This window comes from Anopheles marshallii, chromosome 3 (assembly GCF_943734725.1).
Source record: "Anopheles marshallii chromosome 3, idAnoMarsDA_429_01, whole genome shotgun sequence".
Lineage (NCBI taxonomy): Eukaryota > Metazoa > Arthropoda > Insecta > Diptera > Culicidae > Anopheles > Anopheles marshallii.
The window spans coordinates 35,313,267-35,332,214 of record NC_071327.1 but is presented as its reverse complement, the minus strand read 5'-3'; the positions used below and the strand labels follow the sequence as shown (position 1 = coordinate 35,332,214).

General features: G+C 37.1%; 1 protein-coding gene across 1 annotated transcript; it reads left to right on the top strand.

The window, feature by feature from the left end:
* The first annotated feature begins 3,504 nt into the window (after nt 1-3,504).
* Nucleotides 3,505-17,952, top strand: LOC128712540 (netrin receptor unc-5-like). Its single transcript, XM_053807433.1, has 9 exons — nt 3,505-4,152; nt 4,399-4,615; nt 5,772-5,968; nt 6,577-6,655; nt 6,797-6,967; nt 7,543-7,803; nt 15,506-15,631; nt 17,652-17,831; nt 17,885-17,952. Exons 1-9 carry the CDS (start codon nt 3,505-3,507, stop codon nt 17,950-17,952), a joined length of 1,947 nt encoding a protein of 648 aa, XP_053663408.1.
* The last annotated feature ends 996 nt before the right edge of the window (nt 17,953-18,948 follow it).

The following is an 18,948-nucleotide window of genomic DNA, read 5'->3' as shown; positions in this document are numbered from 1 at the left end:
ATCGATGTCATGCTTCTGGCTTATTAAAGTACTTACTAAGATATCTTGAAAACCTCATACCAACACTTCATCGCCCAGACCACAGCAAAACCAACTCAATCATTGCATAGTGCGAAGTAACGTTACGAAGGTTGAGCAAATCAACAACAAAAAAATCTCCGCAAATGAAAGCACCGTCACGCTCGTGAAGTTTTTGATGAGTTTTGATGTGTGGAGCTGACTGCTTCTCCCTTTCGGTTGGCATTCGTGCAGAGCAGTCTTCGTTCATGATGTTCAATGTTCTGCTGCTGACTGTCAAAATGTTGCTGCTGCTCATCTCAATTGCCTGTCATTTGCTTTGTTTATCCTCCACGGTACGTAACGCATTCACTAGCTTGTCGATTGTAGACCGAATCGTCGTCAATCATTCTCTCGAAAGTTTATATTGGCATAACGATTATAATTATGCTTAATTTGGTTCATTTAAATAAATGAATAAATTATTGTTCCGGTCGCTATAACCTTCTTTACGAGCGGACAGACCTTGTTTCTGGTAGCTGCAATAATTTGATGAAATCATAAGGGGAGCGCATCTTCTTGACCTTGTTTTCAAAAGTTGTGTTTACGAAAACCAGCAAAGAGGAAGTCAGACATGTTAGATTGCATAGTTTCAACATTTTATATTATTTGCTGTTTGTTTACGATCGTACAATAAGTACGTACAATAAGTGTAAATGTCAGCAATATTCCTATGCTTAGTTATATGTTTGATTTTAATTTTAAAAGAGAAGCAATTAAGAAAATCACTGCGTGTGTTAGCGTAGCTCTTACGTTCAAGTAATCGGCATTAAAACATTCCGATCCTATATTAAGTCATTGATCGTTCATTGAATGTGTCTTCGTCGATTTGGGCGCTTTATTTTACTTCTGCGTATTGCTCTTCGCCCATATAGCTTCTAAAACATTTGACACAAACGCCGTGCTTATCTTTTCCCTTCAGAACTCCACACAGCGGACCTGCTGTTTCCAAGCGTGTGAAAAGCGAATAATGTAGAAAATGAAACTTCATGTTCTTCTTGACAAGGGCAGAATATCTTTTAGCGTTTGCTCCTTAATGTCGTTGTTTTGCTGCCGAAAGCTGGTGACATTGAGGATACTCGATTCGTTGCTGGAAACCATCAAAATGGAAACACTCTCCACGGAACTGTTGGGAGATTTGTTATCTTCATTCTATCTATCGTACATAAAGACGAATCTTGCCATAATCAATCTGAAGGATCACCGGGAGTGATTTATCATTGTCACTGTTCGTGATAGATACAGAAGAAAAGGGATGCTGGATACATTTCCACACTTGCCCTTCTCCTCCGGTTGTTACCGTTCAACCTATACTCTAGAAAAATATTATGGTGCCTGCATGGTTGTTTTAAAAACATTTTGCTCAAAAATGGTTCAGAATTACTTCATGGGATGTCTTTTATTGCACCTCTGGGGCTAACAGGTGCTCCTCAATCAAAACTTTTCCCATTGTCGAATCGGTCCAGGGGATCATCCAGATAAATCATGCCTGTTTTCTGCAACCCGTTTTTGCGAAAGGCCTTTTGAAACACTCTTACGCATACCAACACGTTAAATAGGTCAGTGTCGATGGGTCAGATAATTTAACCCTAATTACGAGTGAGTCCGGAAAGGATTCTGCTTCAGGCAAGGATTAAAATTTGTAGCCTACCTTATATACTCGGGATGGAATGTGTTTGCGTTAGAGAATGTTCTAAAAGATAAACACAAATGTTGGTTAAGGGAATGAGACAACCTTCTGGCACATGCCCGGCAAAATTCTAGTTTATGGCGCTGAGCTCGGGAGAAGCATTATTGTATGTGTTACAATGAATAATTCAATCAAGAATGTAACACTATCATCATGCAATTCTTCATGCACTGTTCGTCTGTTCAGTGTTTTTTGTATTACCATTAATCGAATAATTCAATCGATTTGAGTTTTCCGCATTTATGATCCTTAGTTAAACATAGAACTTAGGTGAGCATGTCCGTATTACAATGGCTTACATAAGCAAGCTAAAATGGTATAAAACGCAATTAAGTTACAATGAAAAGTTGAATTACAATTTAAGTTATATAAGTATTTTGATCATTTCATAGATAATACGGCAAAGTTATCATATTATAAATAAATATAATTAAAACCAATTGAACATAGCTACAATTATCATTTTATAGGGTAAACCAACGTATCAGTGTTAATAGGCTTCCAATATTGCTCTACTCACTCAATTATTTCTTTATATTGTATTCTACAAACAAAATGCCTTTCATGACTTATTTGCTACATGCCTAAGTGAATCATCTAACATCTGATCATCTAACATCTTTTTTCATTAAAGATGGCCTTGTTGTATTACTGACAAACTTCCGTTTCGTTTATATTTCTTTTTACAATCCATTGTTTTTCTTTCCCCAAACAATTTTAGTAAAAAGCTTAGTTTCTTTTACTTTCAAAAAACAATCAATTTGCTACTATCCTAAGACTAGTTGTACTCGGGGCACATGTAGTAAAATACGAAGATATTAGTTTCGTATATGGTTCCGGTAAGTCATCGGTTGTCATTAGGGTTCTACATCGATATAAACTGCTTCACATTTTTCATTTGGAGCATATCATGTGGAGATTTAACTATCCTATCATAGTAAATCCCATCCCAAAGCTATATCAGTTGGATGAACCTCAAAAAGAAGATCTGAGGCAACTTGTCAGTTGATAAAAATTGAAGTCATCAGTCTTTGTCACAAGTTCTCATGCTGTCTTTGTGAAAATATACTACAGAGATTTCCAACTGAAATTGATATCCATATAAGACTCGTTGCTACACAATTTGGAACAAAAAATTTGTTTTTACTTATACCACGTGCTTACGGTTTACTAAAACATGGTATTCTTTACGTTTTGTATTATGATCTTGAAATGTATTTACTCGGATGTAAGGAAAATATTGTATATGAATTTTTCACGGGTTTGTCTTTCGTCTTTTTGGACCCATTATGCGATTATGATTCAATCATGCCAATATGCTGAATTATCAATGTTTGCTCATACTCAAACTACTTTGTTACCCTTTTGTTAACATTTGTTTTTTTTTTTAATTTTCTCGTTTGCAGATATTACGAGTTCAACTAAAGTATATTTATTGTGTACATATTGATTAAACGCATACGGATGTATCAGTGTTCACACAATTTCTCGAAAATCAGCAAAACATTAAAATAAATCGAAGGCCCGTCATAACAGAAAAAAAATATTGTGAAACTGTTCGATTAAGGAATAGTAAATAGCACAACATTAACAACACCGACTGGCCAATGTCACCGAAAGTGACTTACGGGTGGCCTAATGTGTAGCTTCGTGTTGGTCCCACTAAAGGGATACTGCTCAACCGGCACACATATGCTGCACTCCACACGTACAAATACATACTCAAGATAACAACGGCTACTGCGCGGGTCGTAAACATGAGGATAACAGCGGCGACATTGTTTCCATTATTTATCGGCTTGTTCGGCTTGGTGGAGAACGTAATTGGCCTCAAAGTGAATAAGGATCACCAACATCAGCGACAGCTCTCAGGTGGTCCGCTCGATAGAGGTCGGCGAGGTTATACGTCGGTAAACGATGACTTTGGCTACATTTCCGATGCCATGCTGCCGGATGTACATGGCGACAGTAGCAGCTCGCTCGATGCAACTGTATCAAAGGGCGCCAACACTGCTGGTGTACCACCGTACAAGCCGGAGGTCTCCACTAGCTTACCGGCTTTTTCCGGGACGGTTACTAACGTGAAACCAACGTATGGTGCAAACAACCAGGAGGAAGAAGAGGAAGAAGAAAATGAGGAGGATGGGTATGAGGATGGTGGCGAACTATTGGGAAACTTCGATGGAGATAGTCGAGCGACCGAGGATCGAGCTCCAAATGCGAATAAGCACGACTCGTTGGACTACACCGATAACTTTGAGGTAGGGGCTATCGATCAGATCGAGAGCTTTGGAGCGGGAAATGACGGAACGCCGTATCCGGTGTTTATAGTCGAGCCAAAGAGTGCTTATGTAATGAAGAACCGACCAGCCAAGCTGTACTGTAAGGCGTCACATGCACTCCAGGTAAGACAAACCTGGACTAAACCACACTGAAATATAAAAAAGTAACCAAACCGTAAACCTTTATAACCTTTCAATATTTTAACTTTTTGATCATGCACCATACCTCTATAAATGCTCAGACCAGCGCAGAAAGAAAATTTAGTGCTGTTTATCAAAGAAAAACGAAACCGTATTTCTTAAAGCACAATTGTTCCGAAATGTACAATCCGACTATTTTTAACTTTCGACATTTTCCATACTCCAAAGATCTCATTCAAGTGCAGCGGAAGTGCAAAACCTCCACCAACGGAGGAAGAACACCACACAGATCCACATACCGGTGTGCAGCTGCAAGAAGCCACGGCCACCATCACTCGAGAGCTCGTCGACGAGTTTTTCGGCAAAGGCCCATTCAAATGTGAATGCCGTGCTTACTCGTCCCGCGGTCATGTCAAGACCCAACCGGTTACGATCCAGACAGCAAGTAAGTGTTAATTACCGACTGGTAACCATTTCTCTTGGACACACATGTAACCACAAACGATTCTCCTGGAAGTTGGGGTATTATATACTTCAGGCTCATCATACACTTCATTACATTCATTCATTCACTCTACTATAAAGTTGAATAAATATGTATAATTCCATGTATAATTTTGGAAACATAAACATGGAAAACAGACTGTTAATCTATTAGCTGTAACTAATGATAGTTTGGCAAAAGTCCTTAAATGAAAAACATTCAACAGTAGAGTGATGATAATTGTCTTTTGGTTTTTGCATTCACCCTATATTCTGTGTACCGTTCTTTTTTTATTTTTTTATGTATGGTTTGCATATGTTGCATGCTGAGGTGAAGTTTTATTGCGGATTGCAGTAAAGTCATTGAATAAGGTGCGCTTCACAAATCCACTCCATTCTTCCAGATTAATCTCAATCTTTATCCCATTGCTGGTGAAACTTTTAAAAGGAGTCTCCCCACTGTCGTACGACGTACCACATAAATTAACGGATTGAAACTTAAATCGAATGCTTCGTACATATTCATTCAGGGGAGAGTAAAACAAGTTTATTTTTACTGCACGTTCCTGTGCTCAAAAGCTCGCATGAAGCTGGTGTAAATGTTTCAATCCAGCTTGTTTTCGCATCGTAAGAAAAAAAAATGAATGACTCTCTTGTTGTATAAAATGCATTCCAACTATCGATACACACATCTACACCGTATTTTCAGATTAATTGTGTGTTGGGAGAAACACAATTTTCATTCGAGAATGGAAACTTTCGACGTGGAATTAATTGATCAAGAACGTGCATATCTGTACCATTTCCCAATTCTAAACCCCTCTTTTGAAATGTTCTCTTTAAATCTGTGAAACCCAAAATGCGCGTTCCACGGTTTGAATGTTAAAACTTACGAGCCTTTATGTTACATTTCTTGAAATAATTAATTGTAAGTTTTATCGCAGCTCTTGAGCCTTAGCATGGATGGTTCTAATCAGAGTTCCACTGGAAGTTTTGATGGAATAATATTCGCTTTGGTTACTGCTGTTCCTACTTAACTCCGTTTCGTCACAGATTAATTTAAACTGAATGTTGATTATAAAATGCTATCATGTCATCGTTTTTCTTTTTCACCATAGCTATAAAGAAACAAATTAGCATCTCACCAAAGACCGTACGCGTAGCCACGGGTGGTCGGGCAGAACTGGTTTGCATCGCTAATGCAACACCTGCAGCAAAAGTCGAATGGCAGAAAAACGGCGTTCCAATGCAACCCAATCCTCCTTACGTAGTGCTGACAGCTAGCTCTCTTCTATTGACCAGAGTAAATATGCAGGTTAGCAGACCGTAACAAATCTAAATCTCCTCATTGGGCGTAATGATACGCTTAGTATTGACGCCATTAGCTAATTTCAGATAATTTTGAATAAATTCTTACTTTTGTAATAATTCAGCTTATGATATTAAGTTACTTCTATGATAAACCATTACATTACATTCTTATTATTATTTTCCAAATCATCCAAACCACGATTAAATCGCTAACATTTGCATTCGCAGAAAGGATATGATTCCATTCGATCAACCGGAAATATGCTGTCCATCAAAATTGTGAATTTTCTCCTGTCATTGTTAGCTTTGTCTTTGTTCATACTTGCCTTTGAAGAAAATTTCACCGATGTGTTATTTGGTATGAGTATCAGACCACATTCATCTGAGACATGATGAAAAACATGATGCCAATTAGTTCATTCTTGCTATCTTCTTTTAATCTTTGAACTGTGTTTTGTTGTCGATGAATAGGATTCATAGTTTCTAGGTTGTCCTAAGATTACAATACGCAGGCAATGATGTCGTTCAGCGTATATTTCGTGCAGCTACTCGTTTTAATTGTACATTTTTCATGATTTGTTTCTTATATCATTTGTTTTTGTAATACCACAGGACATGGCAAATTACACGTGTGTTGCCGAAAATATCGCCGGTAAACGCGTATCTGAACCAGCTTTCATCAATGTCTACGGTAAGTTTAATCACTCATAACTACTTATGAATTGTTCACAATTATTGCACTAGATGTATGACGTTTATGTATTTTAAATTTCTAAGACAACAAATTAACGACAAAATTGTATAATACTTCTCCATTTCTTTTGTTATACAGTCGATGGCGGATGGAGCCAATGGGGTCCTTGGACGGATTGCAAATGCCCCGGTCATCCTAAGCAAGGTAAAAGGCGATTGCGGATATGTAACAACCCAGAACCCATCAATAATGGGACAACCTGTCAAGGAGTAAATACAGAATTCACTAGTGATTGTTTACCTTGTTCTGGTAGGTATTTCTTTTTTGCTTGATACAATCAATTTTAATACCCATGCTACACTCATAGATTTCTCGAAAAGATTCTTGTTGTAATTATACTTAAACAAAAATTCTAAAGATGATTGTAAATTTGTTTAAGGCTGATTTGCATAAACCAATATTCATTTAGAAAGGGAATATTTCAAAGAATCGTGTAAATGAATGCACAACTGAAAACAGTAATGTGAAATTTAAAGTTTAAATTCCTTTTCCTTATGTAATTTAACAATTATGTAAAAGGTGTTTATTCACAAACAAAAGCCCTTGGCTAAGCTCTGAATTAACTTTTTTCATTTGCATAAGAAGAAACATGTATTTCCCCCTGATAGTATGAAATTCCGTCAACAACACCACCCTTGATTTATGAGTCACATTTTCTTGTACGCGTGCTTTAGGAAAATATTTCATTTGTTGCATGGTTGCTGTTTATCCGAACGATTGAAAACGTTTTCTTCGTCAGGCTTGGCACATAACATCAACTACAAGACATCTTTCAGCTGTATACCAACATAATTTTATTTGACTACATTTGCATAATTCAATTGCAGTCGGACGATGGTCGAGTTGGTCAGAGTGGAGTGAATGTGGCCAAGACTGCACCCAGATTCGACAGCGCCACTGTATCGGAAGCTCTTCAACAGCGCAAATATCTTCATTCGGAGTTCCGCTCACTACAGCAGCCTTACCGACTGATAGTACCTCAGCGCAAGCAGTTGCTCTCAACAATAGTACAAACATCAGTTGCGCTGGGAAGAGTCAGCAGTCCATCAAGTGCTCCGATGGGTTGTGCAATAACACACCTTTAGGTGAGAATCAGGAACATTTTTATTTATTTTTATGTTAATGAAACTCTTACGAAAGTAATAGAAATAAGTGATAAGCCGCCTTTAAAGCTTTTACCATCTTTGGAAGTCCGCAGCAATTGTTGTCAATCCAGGTCATTTCTGATTTATCCGATTAAGTGTACAGAATAGTAGTGACTTCTAATGTGGTCAACATTCCCCATTCAAAATTTGATTACGTCGAAAAGTTCTCGTTAATTATCAAAATGATGTGTAAATGACTTCATTTCAAGAAGTCGGCCTACACTTCAATTTCATTCTCGAGCGACTCGTTTCATTGGCTGAAAGCAGAGCACTTTATAAAGTACTCGTCCAGACGTAGAGAAGTTTAGTTTGAACGTACTTCAAGGGCCTCATATAGCATCCCTCTTAACTTCCGAGGCGCCATATCGCCCATATCCACAGCATATTGCGGCATAATGTTGGTACATTGTTGTGTCTGGTAAGCATCAATGTTCTAAAAACGGCTCAAAATGGGGTACGACTGATCTCCCCACTTTGATGTTGCCGGTTACAATGCTTCCGTACGTAAGGAACGCCAGATGCTCGATCAACCTGCCACTCGAAAGTGCAGTTGCTGGTAGATATCAGATGCTCTAAGATATAAATTCAATTTGAGCAGTTTTTAGAATAGAAAAGCTGGAGAACAAAACATCACAACAGGCAATATCTAAATCTGGTTCGCCCAAAACTAAGCAAGCTTTAACAAAACTGTGAAAATCTGTTTTGATGTAGGATAACTTACTCAAAAATATTTCTAAAAAATAACAAAGTGGAGTAACTATTGTTAGCGCAACAATTATGCTATAGTGCGCATACATTAGGTTTTATTATCCCTCAAAACAAATAATGTTCTTTGAGAAAGTCAGACACAAAACATTTCAAGTGTATTTAATAGACTGGAAAGTTTCAGTGACTTTTTACGAAAGTTGTATCTCGTCAATATTCCAACTCCGAAAAAAGAAACATTTTCTACGCACAAAAGGCAAAGTTTTCATTGAAAAACCGAAAAATGTATAAAATAGTCTTCTTATGTTCAAAACACTAGCCACAATTGTCGATAAAGAATAAACCAGATTCTCACTTGTTCCTTCCTCTAATATATTTTTCGAGAGAGAACTTCCGTTTCGATGGGAAGTATCCCCATCCGGCACGGTAACAAGCCGTAGGAAATTTCTGTTTATTTAAGGGTTTTTTTTTCCAAATGTATTGACTGGATCAACCTTTTCCGTTTTCTTTGGTTGCTTTACTAGCAATTTCCTGACGATTAGTAAATTATGTGACACGCTCATAGTACTCTTTTATTGTCGCTAATGTTATGGGATGCGATTGTAGACCACAAATTTATGCCCACGAAAGTAGTGCAAGCCTGCTCTTCTGACGCCTTTTCTAAGGCAATCGATTCAACAACTGTGTTATAAAATTACAAAAAAGGCCACCCGATAAAAATGATACCGGAAATCGGAAGAGTAAACCAACACTCTTGGCAAATAGCATTTATTATCAATGGTGGCTAGACAAGACACATGAAGAGCAATTCAAATCATTCAACCATACAAATCGAACTAACGGATAACAAATCCAAATCCAATCCCAAATCTGACATTTTATATCGGTTATTAAAACATTAGTGGAACTTTCAACCGGTAGAAAGTACTGCTATCATGGTAAAGTAACTTTATTTCTGAGTGCAATAGCAGATATCTGTTTGCCTCCTATCCTCTGTACAGAAGACAAAATTACTTGCCAATTCTTTTTTCTTTTTTTCTTTTAAGCCATCGGAATAAATTATACAAAATATACAAACCTGAACGACACCCCACGAAAATCTGTTCGAACCAAATGTGTCCCTTTTTATCCCTCCCGCGCATTCAATGTTGCTGATGATTTACACAAATTCAATATATACACAGACAAATTCATAGTTTGAACTTGCCTAAATTTAAAATCTGTTTTCTATTCCATCATCAGTACATTGAAGGCGGTTTACTACGGAAACTGTCTACTTTTCATGTTCATGCGTCGTCAACCGAGTCGACATCATTAATTATCGGTTAAAGTTCAACATGAAAAAATCAATGATGAAAGGTCGTCGTGTAAGCCAAGCATTCATCAATGTTAAAAACCATACCATAACCAAGGCATGGAGAAAATGCAACACGTCCAACCGAAAAACAGTTTCGAAACATACTTTTTTTCAACGGCATGCGATGATGCAGTTAATGTGTCGCTTGTATACATATCCGAAGACCGAAAACAAAAATTAAGTTACCATACTGTTTCCTCGAAAGTACCTTAAACACATTACCTTTGTTTGTCTTGTAGGTACAATTTCGTTGTTAATCCAATTACACATATTCAAAATTGACCATTTTGATTCGATCACGTTTATGAATTAATCTTACATGCAATTTAAATGGCAGATTCTACTACGAAACCAAAAACAACAAAACCTGCGCAATATGGAAGTCCAACGATTATCATAAAATGATAACATTTTCATCAAACTAAACTAAACTAAAAAAGTAAACTGCCTCAACTTTTCGTTGATGATTCTCGCCCATTTGCGTGGTGCAGATAACAGCCGAAAGAGTTAAGCACATTGATATTCGGAGAAGCAGAGACCGACCGAGGACGGAAAGGAGAGAAAGGACGCGAAATACCAGATTGAGACTTATCTTATCTTCAACCCATCAGTAGACTGACAGTGAACATTGGCCCTCGAAAATGTCCAACGAGTTGGAAGCCAAATTACGACAACGATTTCCCATTAGTGTCGCCAAAGAATATTGTCCGGGCAAACCGACCATTGCATGTCCAAAATGTGCATTACTACTGATACATCGATGCAAGTGAATTAAACAGTTCCATTCATCACTCGACACGTAAGGAACTACCAATGACTTTCTCTTGCCAAGATATTTTTTACCTATATGCCAAGGATTCATAAAATTGCTTCTATCTTTCAAAACAAAATGAAATACGTTAGTATCTCTTCATGATATTTGACACATGCACATTAGTCAACACCTGGCGTCCTGCATTCATCATCATTAAAAGTTGATGCTTTGTCAGTTTCATATGTCCAAACGGTAGGCCATAAATTAACATTTCTCTCAATGGATGATGGTTCCATATGTCATGCTACTTAAAGTCTACAACGCTATCCTTCCCGTGTGTTGACTGATTCGACCACAATATTAAATCATGCAGTTTAATTTTGATGTTATCTGGGATGCAGTCTGATTAAGATTTAGTCGATCAGATATGTGATTGGACCCTGCAGTGATATTATACAAATTATGGTTATTATATTATAATAATATGTTTAAAGAGATTCCGATTACATTCTTTTTCACCGACACATTGTAACGATTGTGATAATAAGTTCAATATTATCTGCTTTAAGTTTTACAAGCTACAGCCTCCAATCCTAAATTGGTAGCACGATCCTTATTTTATCCAGAATTTATAATAACGAAAAAACCTTTCTTCTATGTTGTGTCATGAGTTTAACCTCTACAGAATTTCGTTTGAAAACACCTTTAAAATCATTGGTGATGATTAATCTTTACTTGGAGCTACCTTATTGTTCAACATTCTTTATTCAGACACCGCGTTTGCTAATTACAAAAAATATTAAACTCGTAAAACAACCTCAACTTTTCCAGAGTGTTAGAAATGCATCATGTTGAAGCTAATAAAATATAATCTATGCTATACTAAACCCTTAGCTATTCCATGCCATTATAATCGGTGACGGTGAACTGTTTGTTAACGGCTCGAGGAAATGCACTCATATTTATGGCGTTTCTTTTACGACCATAGAAACAAATCCAATCTCTAGCCAGCCGCTCACAGCCGTTACCATAGGCTTTCGAGTAAAGTAGCACATTCTCCATACGCTCGAATCCATTTGCCCAACGCTAAGGGCAGATTGATTTAAATGACATGAAACCACTTACGAGGCAACACCGTTTTGGGGATAGTTGCATCTCCGTGTGATGTGATTCTAAAACAGTGAAAATTGTAAAAGAAACCTATCTTAATGTTAGTCACTTCACTTCGAATAGCACACAACTACAACAGAGCGAAACTTCATGTTACACATGGATATCTATTCATTTGATTTTGAGTAGGAAGGGAAGTAGGAGCGGCCGGTTTTTTATTGGTAGCGGCGCTGGTCTTCACACGACAGGACCGGTCCAAAATCCCATCCGGACCAACCCCCCGTAGCAAGAACTGATTATCCGGCTACGTGGTAAAATTAAGTCTAGTAAGCCAGAAATGACAGGCATGACCTAGAAGGTCATTAATCCAAGAAGAGAGAAAGAGAGAGAAAGAAAGAGAGAGGGAGGGAAAGAGAGAGCGAGAGAGAGAGAGAGAAAGGGAGAGAGAGAATAGGAATCTCAAATCATTCATTCATTGGTAGAAATATTTCAATTAATAAATAATTTCTGAAGTTTTCATGGATGGCAATAATTACAACGAGAATCAATAAAAAAATTACAAAAATAACTGTAACACAAAGCTAATTAAAAAATCAACTTGTTGTCATGAATGCAAAATCATAAAGTAATGAAAAAAATACTATGAAAGCTCAACAGGGAGCGGTTTTCCAGGTCAAAATCTCACATTCATAAACTACATTAGCAAACCAAACGTTTCTTGGTAATTCCGTACTGTTTGCGTCCACCATGAAGAAACTAAATAAAGTTTCTAGTAATTTATTCCACAGCGTAACATCCTTATCCCTCGTGTACCTAACAAGCATATGACACTCCCTTCATTCAGCTAACAACCATGAGAAAATAGGACGCAGCAATGTTATGATTGGACTCGTACACATGAAATCTTATGCAACGATGATGACGGTTACCATCGCACATGGGCCTGGTTCAACCGTTAGTAGGGCCTAACTTTTTCTTCAACATTTGCAATACACTTCCCAAGCACCATGTAAGCACCAAGCACCATATTGTGAAAGACGTGTCAATTCATTTGTACTGCTTCCGTCCAGCTTCTGTTGAGTGTGTCAACATGCACTACCGTGAATACGGAAAGCCTCTTTGATTTATCGACATTCTTTCGGCAGCAGGTAATCTGCGTTGTAAAAAGATTTATTTCCCATCCCAGTTGTGGTGCCTTGATGCAATGGGATGTGAAACAAATGTTTTTGAATTTTCGAAATTCAATTCTGCTGGATTATTGTAATCTCAACGAGAATTGTATCGAGCTTTACTTGGAGATTAACATGATTTATTACTCGAAATAAGCGATTGTGTTTATTTTGAATATTTTTGACAAAAACACCATGTGACATTTTTTCATGGAATTTTATACATTTTTTTTTAAGCGAAACACTATTAGCTGCAGACAGCAGTTGTCAAATATTGGCCAAACCTCAAACTCAAAACGAACCTTAAATCTCAGATTCACTTTAATTGCTATGCTTCACAGACACACTTCGTGCTCTCCTTTCTACTTGGCCACTAATGATTTTGAAAACTTGCATGACATGTGCTTGTAACTTCCCAACATAAAACATCACGCTGGCTGGTAAAGTAATTATACGCACGTCTGCCACGCTCGACTTACGATGCGCACGTGTCGCTATGATGTCACGTCACTTGGGCGGCATTCCTTAAATTTATTGTGTTAACCTCCGCATCATTTCCGCCACTTGAGCGTTTGCACCATGTACATAAAACAAAAATATAGATGCAACATTACAGAGAAGAATGCATTCACTTTTCATGCTAAGGTGAAAGTAAAATTAAGCAACATTGCAGTTATGGTCTTTAGCTACACTGAAGACAAAAGTATTACATTTTTATAAATTTGCAATTGAAAACAATTATTAAAAACAACAGTCTACTACTACTTGTATTGTTTTCATTAGTTGATCCATTTGAATCTAGTTGAATGGATATAATTTCTAGTTCAACGTTTGGAACGCCTCGTGGACTGACCATCTTACTAAGTAATATCAACAATAGTTGATTACTCAAGCATAACCAAATAATCTTACAACGAGATATATGGTCATGTTTGTGCCGTTGTCGACAATTGCTAAGTTTGTAAGATCAACTTAAAACTAAAAATATATCTGCATTGCAGAAAAACATGGGATTAATTTATGCCATTTTAACGGAGAAATTAAAAAATGTCAAAATTAGCTTCAATAAGTCTAATGAAAGCTCCCATTCATCATCATGCCCAGTGGGGATCGATTAACGCTTCGTATTTGACTTTGTAGTATTTCACAAACAACTCCTCCACAATGCGTTGCTTTCTTGCGCCTCAAGACATCCGGCTGGGTCTAAATTACCTTTATTGGTAAATGTTTAACAAAATGCGAACACTCTATCCATTTGACAAGAAGAAACGGAAACAACTGATTTATGAGCTTCATGCACAGTTGTCTACAAAGCGATGTAAAATAAACGGGATTCCATGGACAGAGTCATGGAACAAACTCCACAAAGCGTGTGTCTTGTATTCACCTTTCGGCGAAATAATTTAATCTCAACCGTTTAATCAATCGACACAGGTATTAACAAGACAGGTAACAGTCTATTATTGTTTATTACCGTTCAAAACTGCCCAGCATGGTCGACCCCGAATAGCTTACAAACGTGCCTTAGAATAATGCTACGTCTTGAATGACAAGGCTCCCATCGCCTGAGGAATACCCACGAAGAAGCCGATTGTCGACACCGTGGGTGACCTTTGACAACTCGCCACGGTTTGTAAATCGGGTTTGAGAGACAGACTGGAAAACGATCCCCAGAAAACCCTATACTTTATTAATGTGTTGTTTGCCGTGTAGGTGGTGGTCAATGGTCAGTGTTCAGTCTTTTTTAGCTTTGACGTCGGTTGTTCCAACAAAAAAATACATTGAAGATTAATTTTGTTTAATTTCAACCGTTCGAAGAGCATAGGGGGAATATGACGTAAACTGTCTTATTTAAAACATAAACTTCGATTATTACTTTTTTACAATTTTCTCAAAGTTTAATAAATGTCTGATCCTTCCTGAGAATTCTATCTGGTAAATATTTTCTTAATGAGCACAACCCCCATCACAGCACTTGTCACCTTTCATTTCCTGAGGTTCAGCCAGATAGGTTGTCATGGCTCAGAATGGTCCAATAATGTTGTCACATACTGCTGTGGCTGAATGTTGAATCGAGAAACCTTTCCCACTTTCCTTAGGCTGTCTTTTAATTGCCAACAAGTGATTGTACCCAACATCTACCCTCCACCAGCCGTTGTCGCAGATCCTATCCATTTCTCCTTTTGGTGCTATTTTTAATTCGATTGCTACCATGCTGGTTCCAAAGAGGAAACAGAAATGACGCCTTTTGCTTGTGTTTCCAGTGCGTCTCACTTCCTGTTTGCACGCTGTTAGTTAGAAGGAAACATTTTTATTGAAGGAAACGCGGTACAGATGGAAACGGAAACGAAGCTTACCATAATCATACGAAATTCGAGAATTTCTATTAAATCTGGCATTTCAAAGCATTAGTCTCTTTGTTGTATACGTGAAGTATGTATAGGAAACAAAATGATAACAATTTTATGATTATACAATTATAACATAAGATATGCATTGAACACGTTGTTTTATGAATCGTTGTATTTTATTTATTTCTATTCACAGGATTCAACTGGTCCATGTATTTATGGGCATCTCTGTTCGCTATCGTTTGCATTGGAGCAGTGATTTGCGGCTTTAAGTTCATCAGGCTAAAGAAAACAATTCCTTTGTATAGTTCAGCACGTACAGGTAAGCTAAAGCAGACGTATTTTGTACTTTTATATGACTATTTCGGGGCAGTAGTATAAATGTTGTCCCCAAATATTATACCACATTAAGTCATTAAGCGCACATAATACTGAAAACTTATTGATGCCTCAATAAACCTAGGGATTTAAATGTACATATTCTTACACTTAAACGCTTTCCTTTACTGAAACAAACACAATAGATATCGCTTGTCAATGCTTAGCAAAATAAAATATTGAGACGTTTGGTTTGAAGATGTTCAATGTGAAATTTTCATCTATTTCTGCTATATCAACAACAAGACAAGGTAACACCGTTTTGTTGTTTCAAACGATTTGCTAACCTCAAACTCCTTAATCATTCACTTTCATTGTATCCATCACACTGTGACCCTTTTTTGTTATTGCATGTCAATCATTTTATTCCATTCTATCTGTTGTCAGTCTGCCACCAACTAAACACTGAGCAGAAAAAAAAAACATTAAATTAGCTATGGAGCGATTGTTTTCTTGGACATCCCTTTAATTTTCGGTCAAATGCTAATCGAATTTAAACGACGGTTACACCTCGAGTGCGTGCTGTTTTTGTTACGCTAACATAGTGAATCCGCTCTTAACCTACAACTTCAACAGTGTTGTTCAGCAGCTCAACCGACACAATGAAAATCGGTTTTTATTCTTTTTTTTTGCTCGGTGTTAGAGGACAAGATGCTGAGTCGAGTTCTTTAACACCTACGACTGAAAAAAGGTTTTCGAAACGAGCGGAGGAAAATGATTAACGATGGTTTGGTAGTTGTCAAAACCTTTCAAAATTAAAACATGTTAGTAGATTAACGAGTGGTTCAAAAATAACCTCACTATGCAAGTATGACACATCCACGATTTTTCTGTTTTTTTTATACTATTAAAATGTCCAAACGATCACAACAAATTTATTCTATTTTTGGTAAAAATATTCCTTAATATGGTAAACACAATAAGACATATATCAGAAACACTTCCCCTTCATCATGATTATTTAGTCCAACGACTATAGTCGGTTTTGGACCGTCAACCCAAAGAACACCAAATACATAACACAAATTAATGAGGTTGTAACTACAAAATAGATTCTAATTTGGAAGTGAGGAATCTATTCTAAAACCATTATGAAATTTCGCCCATTGTACACCACGTCGTTTCAATGTACACCACCCCTCCATAGAATAGACATACATCCAGTTAAAATTAGAAACGATTATAAGCTAGGGTGAAAATCGGATTGAGGTAGGCTTTGTTGAGGATTACAATTTGTATGCGTAAATTGGAAATTGATTAGACGCATTATCTATCATCTAACCTTGCTCTGTGATGATAGATTCTGGTAGTGCATGCATGTACTTATCTTTCTGTTAAAAATTGTTTGTAAATAGTTTTCAACACATTTTATGTTCATTTCCGCATGATTTATTTTTTTTTTTTTGACTTAGAAGAAAAATTCGCAAAAATGCTTTAAATTTCGTTGTAATCAATTTTTGATCCTTTTTTCATCCTCCACAAGTCCTGGAGCTGATGGATTTGTATTCCCCAGTTTTAACACACAATTTTGCTGAGACCCTAAAATGTTTTATTCTCTTTTCTCCTCACTGCCACAAATTAATCACAATCGCATTACAAACAAGAAATCGGTTCTTTAAAGAACGTTTCGAGCTTGCCACGCTAATTACATTCGCTTCGGTGATCTTCCTTTCTTTGGGTGATTACTTCCCTAGGTAATTAACCTTTTTGCATCAGGTCACATTCCATCAGTACCAGATGCTTCCAGCGTATTTCATGGATGCAGTCGAACAAATTACCGTTTGTAACCGTTTGCAATGCTCCACCGCTTAATGATATTCAATTTCAACAAATTTTATTACGTTACTTAGCTATGCTTCTCTAAACATCTGACTATGAAATATAAAATATTTTAATCATTTAACATGGTTCGTCTTACATAATATAACGAGTTGAGAATATTTTCATTTTTGCTCTATTCACAGAACTTCAAACTCAATACTTCACGTATGAGCGGAAACAGATGACCCCGTGCAATCCCGACCTGACGCAGAATATGGGGCTAATAGATTACGAATATCCACTGACGGAAATGCATCAACGGGACCATATCCTTTTAAAGGATCACACACGTCCTCGGCAGACCATGCTACATTTCCAGCACGGTAGTAGTCTCTTAACAAGTGAAATTGATGAACGTGTGCCACTTCATCCACAGCACCAATTGCAACAAGTGCCAAACGATGGGTTTCAACCATTACTGCCTTTACCCCGTCCCAACTCTGATCATTATTATGATGAACTTTGTATATACAATAAACCACCGCTTCCTAACGGTTCGACCTGTTTTTTTTATCTTTTTGGTACTGCAGACAGAGAAAGAAAAAAACGATTCTCTTTCATGTAATATTGACAAATTTACCAACTGGATATACGATGTCGTCCATGTATTGCCTTTTATCTGTCTCTTGTTTTGACATCAAGGTATTTCAAGCTAATAGGTAAGTCTTCACCGTTCATAGTACGAATACGAAATATTATGAAGTGTATAAAATAGCGTTGAAATTAAAGAGAGTCATCATAATGTATTTTCCGAAACTTTTCTGGCTGTTTGTTTTTCGGAAATGTGTTTAGTATACACCAAACGTACAACCAATTAGTAACATCTGCCACACAAATTTAAATTATGACCGCCTTATTAAAGGCTCAGATTTATTCCCATACAAAATTTCACAGTACCGGCACCCCGAGAAGCTCATAATTCACCTTAATCAGAACAGATTCGCTCATGCATTTGTTGATCTTCGACAACAAAAACTGGAACACGGTGTCTTTCAACAAATTAGTCATTAAATTCCAAAAACCTCAAAATATCATATGCATAATTTATGTACTTTCAAATCGAGGCCAACACTACCAAGGTCTTGATTCATTTAAGATGATACTGAGTATTTGTCGTCTGTTGGGCACATTTGCTGTGGTGACTTCTGTGCTTAGGAACATTCGTACACTGTATATAAAATCTCAAACACGCTAACGATTTGCTTACGGATCACGAGATATTATTCATCTCAGAGACCCGGGACAAAATTCATGAGTACAAAAATATGATTTACGGCGGACAGACGTATGGGTAAATTTGAAAAGATTGCTCGATAGGGTCCAAAAACTCTATGATGAGTTTAATTCTTACCAGATGTAGTTCGGCTCATGGTCGTATGCTGTGTGTTATTTATGAACGCATATTAGTTTTTTTTTTTCAAACAGCTACACAGGAGCAAC

Bases quoted from the DNA above. Each gene is read 5' to 3' on its own strand.
- LOC128712540 (XM_053807433.1), top strand. From the start codon at position 3,505: ATGAGGATAACAGCGGCGACATTGTTTCCATTATTTATCGGCTTGTTC. The intron at 7,804-15,505 runs GTGAGAATCAGG...TTCTATTCACAG, and splicing joins GTGCAATAACACACCTTTAG to GATTCAACTGGTCCATGTAT. The intron at 15,632-17,651 runs GTAAGCTAAAGC...CTCTATTCACAG, and splicing joins GTATAGTTCAGCACGTACAG to AACTTCAAACTCAATACTTC.